This window comes from Diplotaxodon limnothrissa, linkage group LG18, assembly GCF_057381915.1.
Source record: "Diplotaxodon limnothrissa isolate DT_005_m linkage group LG18, D_limnothrissa_male_GT1.1, whole genome shotgun sequence".
Classification (NCBI taxonomy): domain Eukaryota; kingdom Metazoa; phylum Chordata; class Actinopteri; order Cichliformes; family Cichlidae; genus Diplotaxodon; species Diplotaxodon limnothrissa.
Window position 1 is genome coordinate 33,371,692 of NC_140613.1, and position 21,323 is coordinate 33,393,014.

Genomic DNA, 21,323 nt, shown 5'->3' on the forward strand with positions numbered 1-21,323 from the left:
ACCCTAACGGAGTCTAGCTCCACCCCCACAACATTACTGGCCTTGTGGATCAGTTAATTTAGTCTGTTGGCATCTGTGACCCTCAACCTGCTGAGCCAGCATGCAACAGCATAGAGGATCGCACTGACCACAACAGAGATACAACAACATAACATTAATTAGTAGGCAGAGGGGGTGTTCTCCCAGGGCGCTAAATAGGCTAGGACCGCAACTGATCTTGTACATTACCGTTTGTACTACTCTGGTCACTATGTTGTATGTTGCACTGCTCTGTCAGTACATTGCGGTGCTAATATGGCACAAGACACATTCCACTCGCACACATTTTCAGACTTTTAATTTCAAATTTCCAGATTGTTTTATTTAATTTACTTAATGTATATAATTCCCTACTTACTGTATATGATGTCCTCTTTATGCACAGTCGAGGAGTGTTTCAGGACAGATTTCATTTCAGTTGTACTCCTATAACTATGCATGTGACAAATAAAGAATCTTGAATCTTGACGTTGGCCGCTTACATAGGTTAGGTCCTAGGCTCTATAGAGGTTCCCCAAAGAACTCTAAATCAGTTGAATAAATGATTAAGAAACTAGATGAATGGATTGATATTTCGTTATTACTCTGCCCACTGAATAGTATTATAAAGCTGAAACACCTCAAAACTTAATTTGTAGTTTCCGCCTTTATTTTGAAGGTGTTTTCAAACCGGAAATTTTTCTCTTATTACCTGTTATGTGACGGGTGGACGTGAAATGTAGTTAACAAAAAGCTTTTTACTTTATTGACTCTTAGTAGGTGCCCTGAACGCCTCTCCAGGTCGCTAAACTCGTATTTACGGTAAATCGGACATGACATCAAAGTGTGGATAGTGGTGGTGTTTTCCGCATTCCCCAACTGCCTGCGAGCTTCAGGGCCAAGCACACGGCGAAACGGCATTTATGTTCCAGCCTTTCCAGGATCAGGGCAGGAACACATCCGCGAGATACACCGCTTTTCCTGGGAACGTCTTACCTGGAAGCCGGACGGTGAACCTGGGCAAGGAAGCGCTGTGTTGTTAAGGCTGCTTGCAATACGTGTCGATGGTTAGTGAGCCAACAAATTTCTCAGCTGATTTTTTTTTTCTTTTTTAGTGGCATCTGTCTTCTTTGAAATATTGAAAGCATCTGTAGTTATTTTTAAACTGTGCCATTTCGTGGGACAAGGAAGTTTTGTGTTGTTTCCCTCCTTTAGAACGGATGGATTTTAGTCTGTTTTTCTACATAAAACATGTCCCAACAGGCTGAGGTCGTATAGTGCCTTAGGCTGTGCAGTCTACACATTTTTTTTATACTGTTACTTGCAAAGAAGTTATTCTGTAAATTAACCAATGGATAGTTTTTATCGGTTAACTTCATACAAAATACATTTTAGTACATTCAAAGGGCGTCAGATCTCTGTACCCACAGCGTTTCAAACTTTTTGGCAGGTATCGGGCGGGTTCTCCAAAACCAGCCTGATCTTATGTATGTTCATTATTTATTGCAGATTCTAGCTTGAAGGTTTGGTTATCGCAGGGTGGATTTAGGATGAACTAAATAGGATTCTAAATATGTGGCGTTCCCAAAACCACAAAGGGTGTTCCCTTTCTTAAAAAAAAATCTGCTCTGGGGGGAAAAACACTTAAACTTTTAAAAAAAGGGGGGGGGGGGGGGGGGGGGGGTATACAATTTTTGGCTCTTAGACTGTTTGTCACATTTGGTGACTTTGTTATTGTGGAAAAACTCATAGTGTACCCTTGGGAACGTTTGGACAAATCACATTCCTCGAGCAAAGGAGTCAGAAGTCACATCACTTGAACAAATGACCAGTTGACAGGAAAGAAAGATGTTGAGGAGATTCTTTAGGGATAGCTGTCTTACAGTTAATGTGCGTTGATAGGTTTTTCATACTAGCATGATTTATAGCACCTATGCATTCGTGTAAAGTCATCTTTAATCTGTGGTAGCTGGCTCACCTTAAGAGGTATTTGGGTTTTAGATAAACACTGTACTAACTGTACTTTGTTTGCTTGTATTTGGTGGTGGTGTTTGCCTGCAGTGCACTACAGAACATGACCTCACATCAGTGTACTTCTGGCAGTAGATCAAGAAAATACTGTACATTTTCTTTCTGCGAAGTTGTGGATTATTATTTAGAAAACTGCAGATGTTTATTGCAGATGATGCATGGCGTCACTGTGGGGGAGCAGAGGATCATCTACATAGCGGTTTATCATATTGTTATTACTCCGACTCAGTGTGACAGTTGTCCACACTGTCTCTCTCAGCCACTCTCTGCATTGACTCAATGTCCCAACCTTTGCTCCACTTCACACTCTTTTAGCTAGCCGTAACTACAGGCGATTTGTGTGTATGTGTCAGTTTGCAGTCCGCTTTTGCCTTTGTCGGGATCTCCTGACTGAGGTCCATATCTAAGTCTCTATCTGGGGAACTTTTCCTTTATGTATATCATCTAAGTAATCATCAGTGAATTGTGCTCTGAAAAAAAGGAAAAGAAAACAAATGAAATGATGAAACAATAATAACCACTTTGGTGTTTACCAGCTTGCTGAAATGCGCCGTCATTGTGGGAACTCCTAGAGCTTAACTTGCTGCTAAGTCATGTGCAGAGAGAGAATGACTCAAGCAAATGGTCCAGAATTGCAACGGGTTGGACTAGTTCTGCTTGGTCAGTTTAGGCAAGGCGCAGTGCGACAGAAGCATCACTGACAAATGGCAGTCAGTCTGCTTAGATATCGGCTGAGTACCCAATCTATTTAATACCAAAGCTGTACAGCGTGAAACCGCTTTACTGCTTTGCTATGTTGCATCTGCCGTAGATTGTTTGGAATTATTTACAGATCAGTTAACCAGCTTAATGAACTGAAATGTATGCATGTCTGTTCCTTTTTGCAAAATCGTCACTACATTTTCCAGATCTGCATGTGCTTTTCTGCATCCACTTAAATAAAATAACAAAATTGCTGTCACAGAATTTCTAAGACTGTAGAAAAACAAAACAAGTTACAGCAACTTTCTTTAATTTTAGTTTAATTTTTTCATTTTTTTTTAAATAACATAGAGAATATCACAAAAACGACCATAATTCAGACCCTGCGGATTGAGCCTGTTGGGACCATAAATGTATTTTCTGCAGTGAGTTTTGAATCTTGTGCCTGCAGTGACATTCCTGTAGCTATTACCGTTCTCGTCATGCTTGGTGAAATGACCAGGGTCGGACAACGTTTGAAAGATTGTGATTGTTTCTTTTAGCCAGGAGACATGATGCACAAACTGACATCCACATTTTATTCACCCTTCCCTGTATGTTTCTTTCATTCTGTATCATATGGGGAAGTACATCAAAGTGTGTAGAGAGAAGTTTGCGACATGCATCTGATGTCATGGTTTCTAGTACAGAGAGTTGTGAGAAGAGAATCAATGGAAGTGCCACAAGCAGACGAGAGAAGTCGTTATTATACAGCACCTAATAAGATAAAAATCCTCAAGCCCAGAAATCGAACCTGAAATGAGGAAGTGCCTCACGTGTGACTTGTGCTTCTGTGAAAGCTGGTGATGCCACTAAGAGGCTTTCATTTTCTCCAGTCTTTAATCAGTTTAAGCTTCTACGTACGTAAAGTTATTATGGGAAACTGCTAAATTGTTTCTTGCTGTGCTTCCATTTTATGTTAATACATTTTATTTTCTGAAATATTGTAAACATTTTTTAGAATTGCAAAAAGTATGATGGCAGTGTACTGAATGAACACGTAAAATACTAAAAATATACAGCTGTAACATTAAAACTACCGAGGGTGTGAGGCGAATGTCACTGAGCTCATTCTTCTACAACAATACAAAGAATTGTAATCCTACGAATCCATGGCATCTAGTATACTTGTCAATGTTATCACAACACATTCCACATATACAGATTGGCTCAAAACTGTCAAGAAAAGAGGGAGACACATGAGGTGGTAACTGAGAAAATATGCATATATTTTCTGAAAATGTCAGTAACACAATGGAGAAGTAAAATATTAATGTTTGTATCTTTGTGTAGTTTTGTTGTAGTTTTCTTGTGACAATCCATTATCCCTGAAAAAAATTGTTAATGAGCTTAGAAACGCAGCTTGTTAATATATGAAACTGTATTAATAACAAACAAGCATAGCTGAATTAAAAGGCTTGAGCAGTGCACGACATGGTTAACTGTCTCCACTGGTTTAAATATGTAAATATTAGAGATGGCACGATACCACTTTTTTATGTCTGATACCGATATCATAAATTTGGATATCTGCCGATACCGATATGAATCCAATATAGTGTTTTTAATCAATAAAACTGTTTTTTTAAATATCTTGTTCATACTCAAGTTTTAAAAAACAAAACACCAAAGCTATTCTGTTAAACCTGTATGCAAGAAATACACTGCACCCAAAATATTTCATAGTTCAGCAATACTGAGCTAATAAACTTAAACCTGCTCCGTCCTCCCTATTCTGGTATTTTAAAGAGTATTTAGCAGAAATATTAAACAACCTAACTAATAGGGTTGCCAACTCCCAGCAAAAATAATAGGAAACCACCCCCCACCTCATGATGCTTAATTGACGTAATCAACCTTAATTTAATGCATGTGTTTAAAAAAAAAAAAAAAAAAGGACAGAAGTCAATTATTTTTCAAGAAATATTAAATAGATTCAACATCTTTCTTCAACAGAACTGCAGACTGCACAGATGGTTCCCAAAGGAAAAAGTACTATAGCTTACTAGGGTATGTTAGACTTAACAGTTACTATATACAGTAATGGATTTCTACACATTTTACATCAGATTAAAACTTTGGTTGTATTATTCAGATAATTATTTATTAAAAGCTCGACATTTTAACTGAGAATAAGAAAGAAAAGTATGTCTTTGTGCCCCCTTTTCCCTGTTCATGCCCTATCGGCCCCCCTGGCTAAACTTTGCTAGACCCGCCCCTGCAAAGTTACCAGCCGTGTAACTGTGTGGACCAAAAACAAGCAAGAGAGACTGGCACAGAAAAGCCGATCAGCTGATCATTAATCAGTTTCACAATTGAAGTAGCAACAGGAGAGGGAGGGAGAGGCAGTCGCTCCATATATTGGTTGTTAAGCTTAACGCGGGAATGCTTTACAAACATTCAGAGATGAACTTACACACTTGCTTTACTTCTTTCTTGGATAACTTTCTTGGAGATGAAATGCTGGTTTGGTAGCGAGGCTACAAATGCTCAACTAGACCACCGACAGGTCTCGCACGCCACAGTCGCTCTATGACGAGACGCATACTGCTCCGACAAGCTAAGGTTATGAGCTGAGTTACGCCATGTCGCAAGTTTTGTGAGGTGCTTTTTTGATATTTAATGGATTGGATTACATTTTTTATTTCTCTGATCCAGTCATTTAGGTCAGTATCGGACCGATACCGATACATAATATCGAATCGGTCCATCCCTAGTAAATATGTGTGAAAAATGAAGGCGTCTGGACCAAACAGCTAGTTAAACTTACTAGTGATTTCTCAGATATACTAATCTTAATGTGCTGGTTGAGCCTGTGCCTGTTCCACTTGCCTAAGGAAGTTATTAAAACTTTTCACACTGCACTCCAGCTTGTATACACGTTTGTCGGGTTGGTTTGTAAGAGGAAATGCTTGCTCGTAATGATCTGTTACGATGATAAATTCCAGAAGCTCATCTACTGGCTAATGCTGATTCTGTTTCCACACAAACTGGGAATCTCAGAACTTTGAATGCAGAGCCAGTGGCAGCATACCTTGCATGCTAATCTCCCATTGGTCTCCCATCAAACACCAGATGTTTATCTGGTCTCTCAGCTTGTCAAGCTTCAGGCATAGTTAACGGGACACAGATATGCTCATGAAATAGAAGCACACAGTTTTCAGTAGGATCCAAGACAAGTAAAGCTTCCAGTAACAAAAGCCAACTGCAGTCAGAAGATGGCAGTAATGTAAAGGATGGGTGGAAGTTTGATGGCAGAACGCTGTTTCAGATTAAAAAAGATCTTTCACATTAATTGTTTCTGATTTCTTGATTTGACCGGGCAGTCGCTGCTTAGCCTGCTTGTCTGTTGGAACACCGCTGCGTTACAGTTTTATTTATGAGTAGATAAAGTATTCATCTTGAACTAGATGACTGGGAAAAGTTCAGCATAAACACATATTGAAGAACCCTGGAGAAATTATTACGTCTGATTTTTTTTTTTTTCTTGCTAGCAAAATGTCGGCTGTATGTATCAGATGTATGCACTGTGTTTGTGTAGTTGTCACAGTACAAGACATTGTGTGGTCTTTTGGAGAACATAATTTTCTGTAATATTTTCTCTTACTCAAACTCAGGTCCAGCTTTGATGTTAGAGTTTGGAGGATCATGAACCCCTTGAAGCTCCATATTAAATAGTTGGCAGTAGGCAAACCTATAACCAAGGTGACCAGTGTGAACCAAAGGAACATGGCTGTCTTCAAACCTGAGAATGTGGAAGACTTCTATGAGATTGGGGAAGTTCTGGGAAGGTATGGATGCAACTGTTTTATGCTCTAGTGTGTTCCAATAGGTGCTCCGCAGCACAGTGATGTATGGTGAGGACATGTACAGATTTGTTTCTTTTGAATACCAGCATATTGGATTTGAAATAAGCAGGATTTCAGCCTTAATTTGATGGTGCTGATACCCCAAAAAGCTCTCTGAGTAATAAGGTAAAACAAAGAAGAAACGATAATCCTATGTTAACTCACAGTCATACAAAGTGAACGATTTACATGCATTTAATGCAACCCATACCAGACTATTGCAAAATGACCACAGAAACCTCTGTGCTTGTGTGCTTAACAAACTTCCCATTTTGAGCAATTATACTGCAATTCCACTATAAATTATTAATCACAATAGGAATAAAAGCTCTCAGAGACATCAGTCTCCCAGTCATGCCCAGTATACTGTAACAAGAGCTGTGTCCTCTGCTTTTTTTTAATGCCTGCCTACAATAACCTGCAGCCTTGTACCACGTATGGTTGGTCTGAAACCATATTAACGAGGTGATGCGTGTGAAAGTAAAATTCCCTGTTCCCATAGTAGCAATCACGGCAATATCGCACTATGGGATGCAATTCAACTCAGAATCATTTATCTCATTCCACCACTCCTGATTGGCTGGTGATTGCAACAACTACGTCAGGCAGAAACTCCCACCCTTCAGTAGCTTGTGCTATTACATAGCCATTATTGAAACACCTCTTCAAGCTTTGGCGCATATCTCAACCTATATTAGGCTAGCTAGCTATCTTACCTGTCCATAGACAGGAGTGTTTAGCAAACTTCCTGTCGCTGGGTGCTTGATACCTTTTGCTCGTCTCTGCTGAAACCAAGTCTGCACCATAGATTGGGCGTCGTGCTCTCCACTAAGGCGGTTTAGTTAGTATGGTTTACCACACTAGCTAACACTGTTGTCCTTTTCTGCTGAAGTTAGTAAACCAGCTAACTCGTTGTCCTTGTTGTTAGCACCATAGATAGTGAAGGTGGACAGAAACTAGGGCTGAACGATATATCGCATTTGCGATAATATCGCGACATGATCAAGTGCAATTTTCTAACCGCAAAGGCTGCGATTATACTCTGGACATGTCCAAATTCATGGGCTGCATCCTCCTGAGGCCGCATTTGTAGACCGATTACGTCACAGCGACGTGCCGAAGGCTGTCCAAATTACTACCATATCCCAGAATTCATAGCGCGGCCCAGCCAAACTCCAGTTTCCAGCAATGGCGGCCGCTACTAAGTTTTAAAATTACTCATACTAATCTTTCTGGGTCACAAAATAAACTTTTAACATATTTTCAGGCGAGAAAGTAGTTGTGTAAACATCAAATATCTGCTCGGTTTATCAAGATATCCCATATTTGCAAAAGTGCTTCGACGTTTTCAGAGGCGTCTGCTACCCACCAGCTCGACAGCTAGCCGGGAGCTCGAGGGTTACTGATGCGGCCGAGAACGGCACAACTCCCGGCACATCATTTTCAGATTACCGCGGAGTTTCGCTGCTCGGGTTAAACGTAATATATAAGTCACTTAGACAACCTAAAAATGTTATTGTTGGGCTTTTTTCAGTGTTTTGTTTGTTCGTGAGTAAATCGGTTTGGCTGAGATTAAAGTTATTAGATTAGATAAAATAAAACTTTATTAATCCCCCGGGTGGGTTCCTCCTTGGTTTTCACACAGCTGACTAAACGTCAAACAGAAAACTTATTAAACAGAAGTATGAGACAGTCGAGAATTTACACCAGTGTCTGGTTATATTTTAGATAGCAAGAAGCAGACGGCCGAGTTTATTAAACTCCACCGAGACAGCGGTGACGCTAATCAGAACTAGCCTTCTGATTAGCTAATCAGAAGGCTAGTTCTGATTAGCTAATCAGAACTAGACCGTCCAATTTCACGCCTTTAAACTTTAAAGGTGTGTTTGTGTGTGTGTTTATACAATTGCTATTATGTTTGCACTTTATGTGTAATGTTACTGACTGCAGAGATCAGTAAGATGTGTGTATTTTTTATTTATTAGTTTTATTTATTTAATATTATTTTTTAATTGAATGACTGTCTAGTAGTTCACAGATGTCGAAAAACTGAGTGTGGTAAAGCCACTGATTTTGTTTATGTATATTTCTGCAATCTGCACATTGTACTGACTTTCATTTTAATGTTTACACCAGGGTTCCTTGTCAGCACTTTATGCTCAGATGTTTGTAAGCTAAAAATAAACTATTGTGTATGTTCAAATATACTGTTGTGATTGAAGAAGTTAAATAAAAATGTCAGTCATCAATTCATGCATCACCTCATGTCATCATAACAGAGGTCTGTCTTCCAGGAAAGAACAGTTTAAAATTAATGTAATATAGTATTGGCCATACTATATGATGTATTGCTTGTCTTTGTTTAATAATACAGAAGACAAAGACCTTAAAAAATAATCGCATATCGCATCGCAATCGCAATATTGGGGCAAAAAAATCGCAATTAGATTATTTTCCATAATCGTTCAGCCCTAACAGAAACTTGCAGAAACTCCGGGGCTTGACTCTAAGCCCAACACTGTGATGAGGAGGAGGGCATACCAACCTCTCCTGCTCAAAGCATGAATATGCAAAACATGTGCAAATACTCTGTGTGTCGGCTAAATATATCGTGGCTCAGCATCATAACAGAAACCACTGGATCACGTTATGCAGGGAAGAAATTGCCCCTGGCCACCTGAGCGGCAGAGCAGTTACTCAGAGTTTTTCCGAAGCTAATACTCTTGTGTAAGGACCACCTGTTCAGCAGCAGAAGGCTGTGAGGATATGGTGATTAGGCCTGACCCAAATGTCTGGGAAGACTATTTGTTTTTACTTTAGCAAAAAAAAAAAAAAGTCATATTTTTCAGGACATGGTATTTTTGATGCATGCCAGGCTTGGTGTTTTTTGTGAATTCTGTCCTTCCCCTGTACAGTGGGCATTTTGGCCAGGTTCGCCAGGTTCGGGAGCGGACCTCTGGGAACTTTTGGGCAGGCAAATTCCTGAAGATTCGGAAGGTTGCATGCAGCCGTCTTGGCCTGGACAGGAGCAGCGTGGAGCGAGAGGTGGAGATCCTCCAGGCTGTCCAACATCCAAACATTGTGGCTCTCAAAGATGTTTTTGAAAGTCGCGCTGAAGTGGTGCTCATTCTGGAGCTGTGAGTTGACAAATATCTCCATAAAGCGTAAACACTTCACTGTTCTACCTACAAATTTAAACCTGTTTTCTGTTAATGCAAATCCTCCCCCTCCACCATAACATATGGGAAACAAACCATAGTATGAGAAAATATATATTTGCTACCCTATCCTGTTCTGTACAGGGAAAAAATGAAATGTTTAACAAGTGTCTCATTAAAACACTTCCTGCTTAGTGTCAGTGGAGGGGAGCTGTTTGACTTTATTGCTGAGAAAGAGAACCTGTTGGAAACTGAGGCCATTGAATTCATGAAGCAGATACTGGAGGGTCTGAAATTCATACACTGCAAAAACATTGCCCACTTTGACCTCAAGGTAAGTATACTTAGTTACATCTATCTTTTATATTGTGGAACAGAACATTTTCAAAGTCATGGTTTCCAACATAACAATTTTCGCCACATTCAGCCAGAAAATATCATGCTGTCAGACAAAGTGTCAAAACCTCCCAACATCAAACTCATAGACTTTGGCCTGGCTCACTTGTTTCACCCGGGAGAGGAGTACAAGAGCACAAGTGGTACTCCACAGTACATTGGTGAGTATTAAGCTGTATTAAAAAATGGTATTTGGCATTATGTTTTGGTGAAATGTTAATTATCAGTTTAGTTTTATTTTACAATGCATAAAACATGTTTTTATTCTCTGACCAAAGATCATCCAAATCTTTCTTTAGTGTGACTCATGTTTGCTGTCACTGGTCTGGTATAGCCTCACAATTGTTTCAACTTTTGTTGGGCTTTTTGCTTTTTCCCACGTTTTAAGGTTTGTGCCTTTCATGAAACTGCTGTAAAGATGACCAAAATAAACTGTTTTAGTTCAAGTAATGTTATCTTAACCTACTAAGAACTTTCCATGTGTGTTTTTGTGTAAGGCACACTGGATGCTTCCAATCAGTGACAGTCACAAGGTTTAGTTGGTCTTGTTGTTCATGATTACCCTGTCTTTATCCACTGAAATAAATCGTTGTTTGTTCTGATGAGCTTTGGTGCGACTTCCAAACCAGTTCAGCAGTCTGATCACCCAGCATCCCAATATGCTGATGTAGCGACATCCATATCTTAAATATAGGCTGTGGTCAAGCATTGAAGAATTATGTTTAAAATGGACCAAGACTCCATATTCAATTCAATTTTATTTATATCACAACAAAAGTCGCCTCAAGGCGCTTCATAGATACAGAGAAAAACCCAACAATCATATGACCCCCTATGAACAAGCACTTTGGCGACAGTGGGAAGGAAAAACTCCCTTTTAACAGGAAGAAACCTCCGGCAGAACCAGGCTCAGGGAGGGGCGGGGCCATCTGCTGTGATTGGTTGGGGTGAGAGAAGGAAGACAGGATAAAAGACATGCTGTGGAAGAGAGACAGAGGTTAATAACAGATATGATTCAATGCAGAGAGGTCTGTTAATACATAGTGAGCGAGAAAGGTGACTGGAAAGGAAAAACTCAATGCATCATGGGAATCCCCCGGCAGCCTACGTCTATTGCAGCATAACTAAGGGAGGATTCAGGGTCACCTGGTCCAGCCCTAACTATATGCTTTAGCAAAAAGGAAAGTTTGAAGCCTAATCTTGAAAGTAGAGATAGTGTCTGTCTCCCGAATCCAAACTGGAAGCTGGTTCCACAGAAGAGGGGCCTGAAAACTGAAGGCTCTGCCTCCCATTCTACTTTTAAACACTCTAGGAACAACAAGTAGGCCTGCAGAGCGAGAGCGAAGTGCTCTAATAGGGTGATATGGTACTACAAGGTCATTAAGATAAGATGGGGCCTGATTATTTAAGACCTTGCATGTGAGGAGCAGGATTTTGAATTCTGGATTTAACAGGAAGCCAATGAAGGGAAGCCAAAACAGGAGAAATATGCTCTCTCTTTCTAGTCCCTGTCAGGACTCTTGCTGCAGCATTTTGGATTAGCTGAAGGCTTTTCAGGGAGTTTTTTGGACATCCTGATAATAATGAATTACAGTCGTCCAGCCTGGAAGTAATAAATGCATGAACTAGTTTTTCAGCGTCACTCTGAGACAGGATATTTCTAACTTTAGAGATGTTGCGCAAATGGAAGAACGCAGTCTTACATATTTGTTTAATATGTGCATTGAAGGACATGTCCTGGTCAAAAATGACTCCAAGGTTCCTCACAGTGTTACTGGAGGCCAAGGTAATGCCATCCAGAGTAAGAATCTGGTTAGATGCCATATTTTTAAGCTTTTCAGGGCCGAGTACAATAACCTCAGTTTTATCTGAATTAAGAAGCAGAAAGTTAGCGGCCATCCAGGTCTTTATGTCTTTAAGACATTCCTGCAGTTTAACTAATTGGTGTGTGTTATCTGGCTTCATGGACAGATAGAGCTGGGTGTCATCTGCATAGCAGTGAAAATGTATGCTATGTCTTCTAATGATGCTGCCTAAGGGAAGCATGTATAATGTAATCCAACAACATTCAGTCTGGGACCACACCAATGGACTTTATAATAAATGTAGGCGCTTTACTTTGGCTGCCTTAGTGGAAACAATGCTGGAGGAAAAGGAGGGAAAAGAGCCAGGACCCTCTGAATTCACTGCACCACCCCTTCCTTGGAGCTGAGCCACACCCCACCATATACCCACCTCCGAACTCAGGCCGGGCATTTCCCATTCTGAGAGTTTTTGGCTTATGTAATCAACCCCCTTTTTGAAAAAGCCAAATAAAAGTGTGTGGAATTGGTAAAATCCATACAGAGTGGAAACTCTGGAGACAAGGGAATATGCCAGTAGCACTTAGTCAAATCCAGTGTCATGAAAAAATGAGCAGTACCAAACCGGTCCAGGAGTTCATTGACCCATGGCATGGAATAAGCGATATGCTGTGACCTCAATCATCTTGCGGTAGTCAACACAGAACCCAATAGACCCACCTTTCTTTACCACCACGGAACTATGGAGGTATACCATTCGCTGTGTGACGGAGAGGAACCGCATTGAGCAACCAGATTTCCCAGGACATTTGTCTGGTACTTGGCCTGGTCCTGGGGCTTCCAAGTTGCTGTCGGTGCACTGTTGTCTGCTCCCGCTCCATGGCAGCCAGCTCTGCGACCGCACCGGCTGCATGGTTCGTGGGTCCGATATCTTGTCCTGGGTAGTTGGGCGCCACTGTAACACACATTTGTGTTATGTTAGGTTCCTGGCGTGCTGCTCAGATAGTGTAGGCGTGATCTGATGATGATCCCCAGCTGTGTTGGCCAGCCTGTCCTGGAACTGCCCTCTGTACCCACTGCACCAACCCTCTCCACAGCTGAGCCACAGACCACCCTGCGTGCTATAAGAACAGCAAAGCATGCCATACTGGAAAGATTCTACATTTCTTCTGTGACCCTGGTAACACTTTATGGCAGAGGATTCAAAGATAACAGATTATAGGGCTGCTCCTCCGCTTTGTGACAACAACCTACACTGTCTAAATTACAATAACATTTTCTGTAAATTTGCAACATATAATACCACCACTACACCAAAAGCCAGTCTTCACCCTGATCAAAAAGAACTGAATCTCAGCGTTGCTAATATCTGTAAAACCCCGAAGAGAGTGAACGCACCAGGCATTCCAAGACGAGAACTGAGAGTGAGTGTGCTGACCCATGGGCAAATGCGTTATGGACATCTGTAACACCTTGCTGGTCTGTCACTATCATTCCAGTGACACAAAATTCACTGTCACTTTTTTTTTAATGACCACTGTCCTGTTACACTAATTCCCATAACGATGCGCTTCGAGAGACTGGTAAAGGACTAACTACATTATCTCCTCACAGCCCCCTGTATTTGAATCATTACAATTCGCTTTCCAGCTGAACCCCTCCATTGAGGTCTTTTTTTCTTTTCACATGGGCTTGGCACATCTGGAACGGTCACGTGCAAATGCTTTTTGTTGCATTAAAAAAGTGCCTGGATGAATGGGTAAATGAATAGTGCCTTGAGGCAACTGTTGTTTGGCACTGTATAAATGACATTGAATTAAACTGAAATGAAAGTGGGTGAATGAAGCAAGTTGTAAAAAGCGCTTTGAGTGCTCAGAGTAGAAAAGTGCTATATAAGAACCAATCAGTTTACACATTATAAAGACCATAGATCATCACAGGAATCACTGGTTTACATAGTGTAGAGGGTGCCACACTGAAGTTATTTATGTTTTGTGCTTAGATGTAGTTCCATATTGCTGTTTTTCTTTTTTTAGATATAAAACTTTTTGCATTCATTAAATGACAGAAACAAAAATCATAAGCTACACTGTTTTAGAGATGCTTGTGGTGGAGATGTCTGTTCATGACTCATTTTATCAGAATGTTGTTGACTTACAAAAGCAAACTTTTCAGTTTCCTGCTCATCTTTTACATTGCTGGCATGCAGCATAGTTATGAGTTTTTGCAGTAAGTTTCTAAAGATGGAAACACTTAACATCAAGTTGTTGGGAAACTATCCCTGTGATAAGATGATGAAGGCTAGATTCATATATATTTTAAAATCACCTGAGAAATTTTGACTTTTTTTGTGTGATGGACATTAATTATGGTAAATGGCCTGTATTTATATAGCGCTTTACTAGTCCCTAAGGACCCCAAAGCACTTTACACATCCAGTCATCCACCCATTCACACACACATTCACACACTGGCTACATTGTAGCCACAGCCACCCTGGGGCGCACTGACAGAGGCGAGGCTGCCGGACACTGGCGCCACCGGGCCCTCTGACCACCACCACTAGGCAACCGGTGAAGTGTCTTGCCCAAGGACACAACGACCGAGACTCTCGAACCGGCAACCTTCCGATTACAAGGCGAACTCCCAACTCTTGAGCCATGATCGCCCCATTACTTTCAAATGTTTACATTGGCTATTATTTTGTGATCACAGCCAGTCTGATTTTCAGTGAGGGAGATAAACGTACGTTTTGCAATTTATTAGCAATGTAGATGTATTATTATTATTATTGTTGTTATTGTTGTTGTTGTTGTTGTTGTGATGCATGCACAAGCATCCAGCTAAGAAAATTCCAAAAAGTTGATTCTGTTAATCTGGATGTGGCATACACATACCATTCTAAATTCATATAAAACTGAGTTTCTTGTACTCGACCCCAAAAATTTGAGAAATATGGTAGGTGACCAGTTGCTTAATCTGAATGGCATTACATTGGCTTCCAGTAATACTGCAAGGAATGTTGGAATCATTTTTGACCAGGATCTGTCCTTCAGTGGGCTTATTAAACAAAGGTTAGGACTGCTTTCCTTCATTTGTGCAATATCTCTAAAATGAGAAACATCTTGTCTCGGATGGTTAAAATGCATTAAAATGTGTTGATGATGCACAATCATCCAGGTAAGTAAACCAAAAAAGTTGATTCAGTTCATCTGGACGTAGCGTTTTCAGTGGAAGAAACATTTCGTCAGTCATCCAAGTGACTTCTGTAGTCTCTGCTGACTGGAGGTTTGCCCAACTGTATAAACAGTACATTTGCAAAATGACTGAACCTAACACCATTGATGAACAATGGGGCTGTGAGGTCAGATCGTTGACATGCAAATTGTCATGTGAAAATAAACAACAGATTCCTTATAAGGCTATCACACAAACTTAAAAGTGGAGGATAAGAGATCCTGTGTTTATATCTGACTTTACGTGCTTAAAAGCTGCCAACAAAAGTGTTTGTTGCAAGTTTAAGGAGCTTTACTTCTGCAAATATTCTACTAAAGTTATTTAGAATCGAATCATCTAAGTTAATAACCAACCCAACACAATTTCTCTATCTTTCTCCACCTCTGCAGCCCCTGAGGTCATCAGCTGCCAGCCTCTGAGTACAGCAGCAGATATGTGGTAAGCATTCAGCTCCAGCGTGTTCAGGCCTGTCGTGAGCATTACTCTCTGCACAATATTTGAGTTGGTCACAGCAGAATAAACACAATTATACAGGATTTAAACAAAACTGAATCACTGTGTTTTTCTTACATGTTGTCATACAGTAGAGTTTTTTTTGTTTTTAATTTACGCTTCATGTCTGCCTGTGCCTTGTTTCATGTTTCTTCAGGAGCATTGGAGTTATTACCTACATATTGTAAGTTGTAAGTGTTTGTATGTTGGGTGGCTTCTAAAGTACATAATTTATGGATTGTATACAAACATCTTTTGATTGTATTTGGGCCTTTAAAAGTAAAGGTAAACTTTTTCAGTTATACTAGATGGGAAATTGAAGAAAAAAAAAAGAAAGAAAGAAGGAAAAGAAAACTATTAATGTGTTTTAATGCTCAGATGAAGATGTCAGATGTTGACATGTTGTAGTTTCACTACTAAAGTGTATTGTCTTTTCTCAGATTGAGTGGTTTGTCACCATTCCAAGGCGACACTGATGAAGAGACTCTGGGAAACGTCATTGGCATGAAATACGAGTTTAATGAGCACTACTTCAGCCTGACAAGCCCCATGGCGAAAGATTTCATCCAGAAACTGTTGATGAAGAATCCAGAGTATGTCATAAAATACAATATTTTACTTGGGCACATTAGTCTGAAATTTAATGTATTCCTCTGTTCAGTGATTAGGGATGTAATAGTGAACATCAAGATTAGGACTTCATGTCAACTAGTCCCTTCACACTAAGCACCAAGTATCCAGAGTCTAAATGTGGCTGTCCAGCTCGTTGGTGTGCACTGTACACCAACTAATGAGACACAGAATGACAAACGGAACAACGTTTGTCAGAAAGATTGGGGAAAATTTTCTTTAAGCAAACATCCCGGTGTACTTAAGACCCAGCCACACTGTCAGACAAAAACTGGTTCATCCTAAGGACAAAACTCCAAAACACAAACTAAACAACGTAGTGCATGCTGTGCAGTGCAGTAAGGAGTGCTCAGACCTCTACATTGGTGAAACCAAACAGCCCATCCATAAACACATGGCACAACATAGAAGAGCCACCTCGACAGTGCAAGGCCTATCTCTCCACCTAAAAGATAAAGATCACTCTTTCGAGGATGCCAATGTTTACAGTTTGGATGCAGAAGACAGATGGTTTTAAAGAGGAGTAAAAGTAATTTTACATTTTTATGACAAGACAAATGCATTCATCTACCAAAGGTCATGTGAAATACACTTAAATCATTGTTATCTTAATATTCTTTAGTTTGTTTGACAGCATCCAAAAATCATGGAATGTTCTGCCAAACTTTGTTTTCCTGCTACTTTAGTTTAGTAGTTTAGGTTGTAGCAAAAATGCTTAAGGATTATTACAATATATTAACTAATAGTCCTTTTCCATTAGTACCTACTCGGATTAGATTGGTGTGACTTAGATTTTTTTTGGGGTACCTGGTGCCGGGTACATTATTAGTACCTACCTAAGTGATCCAAGGCAATCCGAAAATGTGACGTCAACAGACTGCATTGGCTAGTCAGTATGGTCACTCTATGAGTCATGCGAGCATCTCGTTTACATAAATCAAAACCGCCGTTTTTGAAACCCGGCAACGAGAGAAATGGCCTGATAAAAAGCCATACATCGAGCAGTAGGTACCGTTGCCTCAATGTCCTCCGTTCATGTTGCATACAAATAACGTCATGGGATGTTCGGCCGTGTTGTACCTCATGCCATTAGGTGAGGTTGTTAGTAATTTAAAACGGATCAGTCTGAGTAGGTACTAAAGGAAAAGGACTATAAAAATAAATAATGATCTCTCATCATTCCTTACACGTCAATGCATATTGCAGAGACAGAATGACAGCTGAGGAGTGTCTGCTTCATCCATGGATTAAGGTTAGCACCAGTCTGTCATTTCTTCTGCACTACTTTTGTTGTTGTGTTACCGTGTTGTCAGCCATACATGTTGTCATTGTTTCAGCCCATCACACCTAAACAGGTTGCCAAAAGAAATCGATCCTCAATTAATATGAAGAACTTTAAGAAGTTCAATGCCCGAAGGAAGTGGAAGGTGAGTCTGGATATTTATGTTAAGAGACATTTTAAAGCATATTTTTGTGCGTTAGACCAGCAGTAAAACCAAATTAATCCATGTATACACTTTTAAAGTTCTGTAGCTGGTGTGGGCGAAGTTAGGATTCAAATTTTATTATATTATATATTATATTTATTATAGGATAGCCACCTTTAGCTCTCGCCGAGCAGATTGTAACAAGCAGCCAGGAAAACAGACTGGGTGGGTTACCGTGAGGAGAAAGCGTAGTGCTAAACAGAAGGCCAGGGTACACTACCAACCTGTTCACGTCTCTAACAGTTTTTGCCCAGTCTGGGACACACCCACCGAGAAGAATTCTCTGGTTCCTGGTGATACTGTTTTGAGACACGTGAAGTTAGAGACACAAGCAACCATAAGGAATTGTCTTCCAGAGGCCATTCATTGTTATCAGGATGTTCTAAAATCTAAAACAAAATCTTATTGTCCAGGACCTCTGCTACTCCTAGCGTACCCTCACTATATATTTGTGTGCATTAGCCCTGTCTGGCACCCTCCTTAGCAATGGTTAAATCCTTATGTAATAAAGAGGACATATGTTGTACCGTAAAATACTCCATCATGGTTACATGTTACGAAAAAGTATTAAAAAAAATACCACTTACGAGGACATTATTCTGCTACTTTTGTATCGAAATTTAAAACGAATGAATCAGGTAATTCTTTGTTTTTATATTCATCAGGTCCCAATCAGCCCAAATAGCAAAGAGAAATTAAAAATGCCATGAAAGAGTTTGGGTCTTAGGAGGTTAAAGTTCACATAATGGGTTAAAAATGAACGTTACCTTAGAAGATACTGAGCTGATGTTATTTGTGATGGATGTAAAACATTCTTCCCTGTCACCTTCTAGATGTCTTACAATATGGTGTCGGCATGTAATCGGCTCGTAAATTTGAGACTGCCGCGTAAAGACACCCTGAGTCCAGATCCACTACAGGTGAGACATATTTAACTGAAAAGTGGAGTTAAATTAAATGGAGAATCTAAATGTGAGTGCAAGTGGTTGTCTGTCTCTGTGTTAGTCCTGTGTCAGGCTGGTGACCCGTCCAGCTGTTACCCTGCCTCTCACACTGGTAGCTGGGATAGCCCCCCCCCCAAACCCTCAGTCACCCCTGTAGTCCATATGTCAAAGTGTCCTTGGGTGAAGTAATGAACTTTAAAACTGCTCAGATGTCATCAGTGTGTGTATGGTACTGTTGAATTACTGTATTTTTCGGACTACAAGGCGCAATATCAATGAACGGGTGTATTTTCATACATAAGGCTAATAAAGCGAAACAAAACTGTCAGATAAGTCAAACTTTATTCAACTCATTCACAATAACTCTCAACATTGTTCAGTTGTAACAATAAAATACAGAACAATACACTTTTTCAGTTCATTCCTCTTCCTCAAATTCTTCATCTTCAGGGTCTGAGTTTAACAGTTGGGTGATTTTGGCCCGTAAGCACGTCTCATTATGGGGTCCTTATACACACACCATAATGTTACATTGAAGCAGAGTACGTATGACTCCGCGAGGCTCCTGACTACGGTAGCCGTAATGCTCCAACAAGCGGTGCAGCTGTATAGCTTAGCAAAGTCGTACTAAAACATTTTGACAGATTTGTGAGCGTCGTGTACCACGTAAAGATGTTTCAAGGTCAGTAAGCACAACCAGAGTGTCGATTTCTGAGAAAATTAAAGGATTTTAAGTGTGCCTTATAGTCCGAAAAATACGGTAAGTACTTTATGAATAGGTGTATGTGGCTGTTATTGTTAAGTGCTATTGATAATGTGCATGAATACATTTCTGAGTTACAAAAGGTGGGAGTAGAAAATGTTAATACGTGGATGGAGTCAAAGAAATAACAAAGACTGTTTTAGAAGTGTAACGTCAGAGTTGAAGTTAGGTACATGTTCAAATGATATAATTCAAATCTGCAATACAAGCTTCATGAGGCACAGTCACGTAGATTTGTAAGTGAAAAGTGCTGACAGCTGTAATGATGCTTTTCTGCAGCGGCAATGTGAAAGCGACGTAGAGGACACTGAGAGCAAGCCGGCCTCGCTGCTACGGCGAAGACTCAGCAGCAGTTCATAGAGTTGAGCAGAGGAATGCAGAGCAGTCCAAGCTATGGATGAAGATGAGGCTCCCTGAAACCAAATGATTTCTGTTACCTTGTTCGAGTGTAATGGGTGACCTAATGTTGTTACACACTCGACATTTCAGAAGTGCCTGGAACAGAAGCGTGTCCTCATTTGAAGTGTGTTTCTTTACGAAAGACATTTAAAAAAAAATCAGTTGGAAACTTTGGGTGGGCTGTGTAATAATGTCTTCAATGATGCTTTATCAGCTGTAATGTATGTGGATGGTTACGGTTCTTGAAATGTCTCTGATAACAAAATGTGGCCAGAAAAGCTTTTTTCTGTGCAGAGCAACCTCAAACTCATGTTATACCCGTGTCTTCCACGCCTTATTCAATGACGGTAATGCTTCATGTCATCAGCCAAATGGAAATGCTCGGCCTGTTTTTAATGTTACCAAGTGATGTCCAACAGCTATAGACTACAACATGACTTATAGCTGATTTTGGACAGCTCATGGCAGCGCTGGCAAACACAAATACCAATGTTTTCATTACCTGTTTGTTTATGTTGAAACTGCTTCGCTAGTGTTAGGAAAGCATCCCCGTGTCTTTTCTAAAAGACTGCTTCACATAATTAACAAAAATGTGAAAGTTAGAGTTTTTCCTGTTTTAGCAACTGCCTCCATTTTTCCGGCCGTTATATCACAGTTTTACACTCGCTCATAAACAGCTGTTGTTTTTACAGTTTTCAAAGTAACCACTACTGTCATTTTCATGTTTGTGTAAGGCTGAAAACATTGGAAGGTTTTTAAAAATGTAATTTCTTACATCTCACCAACTACAACTACCCGAGATGAACAGACTTCAATCTACTGCTATTATTGTTAGGTTGTAAGTGTTTAAGATTTTGTACTGCAGATGAAAATATACAATCATACTCTGTTCTTAATAACTTATAAGCACTGCATTACTTCTCTTGTGATGTATCATTTTGAAATGGCTTAATCATACACGTGCATGTCATTACATACAACAATTTGTATTTTTAATGTCATTAAATGTCTGTTTAATGACATGTCTGCTGGCTTCATCCGAGACTTGAACAATTAGTATTTTTAAATACTGCCAAATTTCTCACTTTGTCTTTTTCTCAGCTGTGTCTGCCTATTTAGGAACTTTCTTTTAGCTGCTGACGTTACCATTAATACAGTTTCATGACAGTAATGAGCTATATTTGGCTATGTGACCCTGTCGCACTTCTTTTAACTAAGAATCAGGAAGTTGTCTTCTTCTGCGATGTTGTGTTTACAGACAGCATTTTAATCCTTTTTCTTTTCTGGGTGTAAATGTGACAGGGCTCGGTGCTGGTTCAAACTGTATAAGCTGCTTCAAGCATTATTTGTGAAGAGTCACATTAAATTACTAAAAAC

The 21,323-nt window shown here is 40.0% G+C and overlaps 1 protein-coding gene across 1 annotated transcript; it reads left to right on the forward strand.

Moving 5' to 3' along the window:
- The first annotated feature begins 750 nt into the window (after positions 1–750).
- LOC146614028 (death-associated protein kinase 2) lies at positions 751–20,850 on the forward strand. The gene is made up of 12 exons (XM_085377259.1): positions 751–1,085; positions 6,408–6,581; positions 9,554–9,775; positions 9,992–10,130; positions 10,224–10,353; positions 15,621–15,669; positions 15,881–15,907; positions 16,164–16,316; positions 17,560–17,605; positions 17,691–17,780; positions 18,674–18,760; positions 19,827–20,850. Exons 2-12 carry the CDS (start codon positions 6,520–6,522, stop codon positions 19,905–19,907), a joined length of 1,086 nt encoding a protein of 361 aa, XP_085233385.1. The 5' UTR covers positions 751–1,085; positions 6,408–6,519; the 3' UTR covers positions 19,908–20,850.
- The last annotated feature ends 473 nt before the right edge of the window (positions 20,851–21,323 follow it).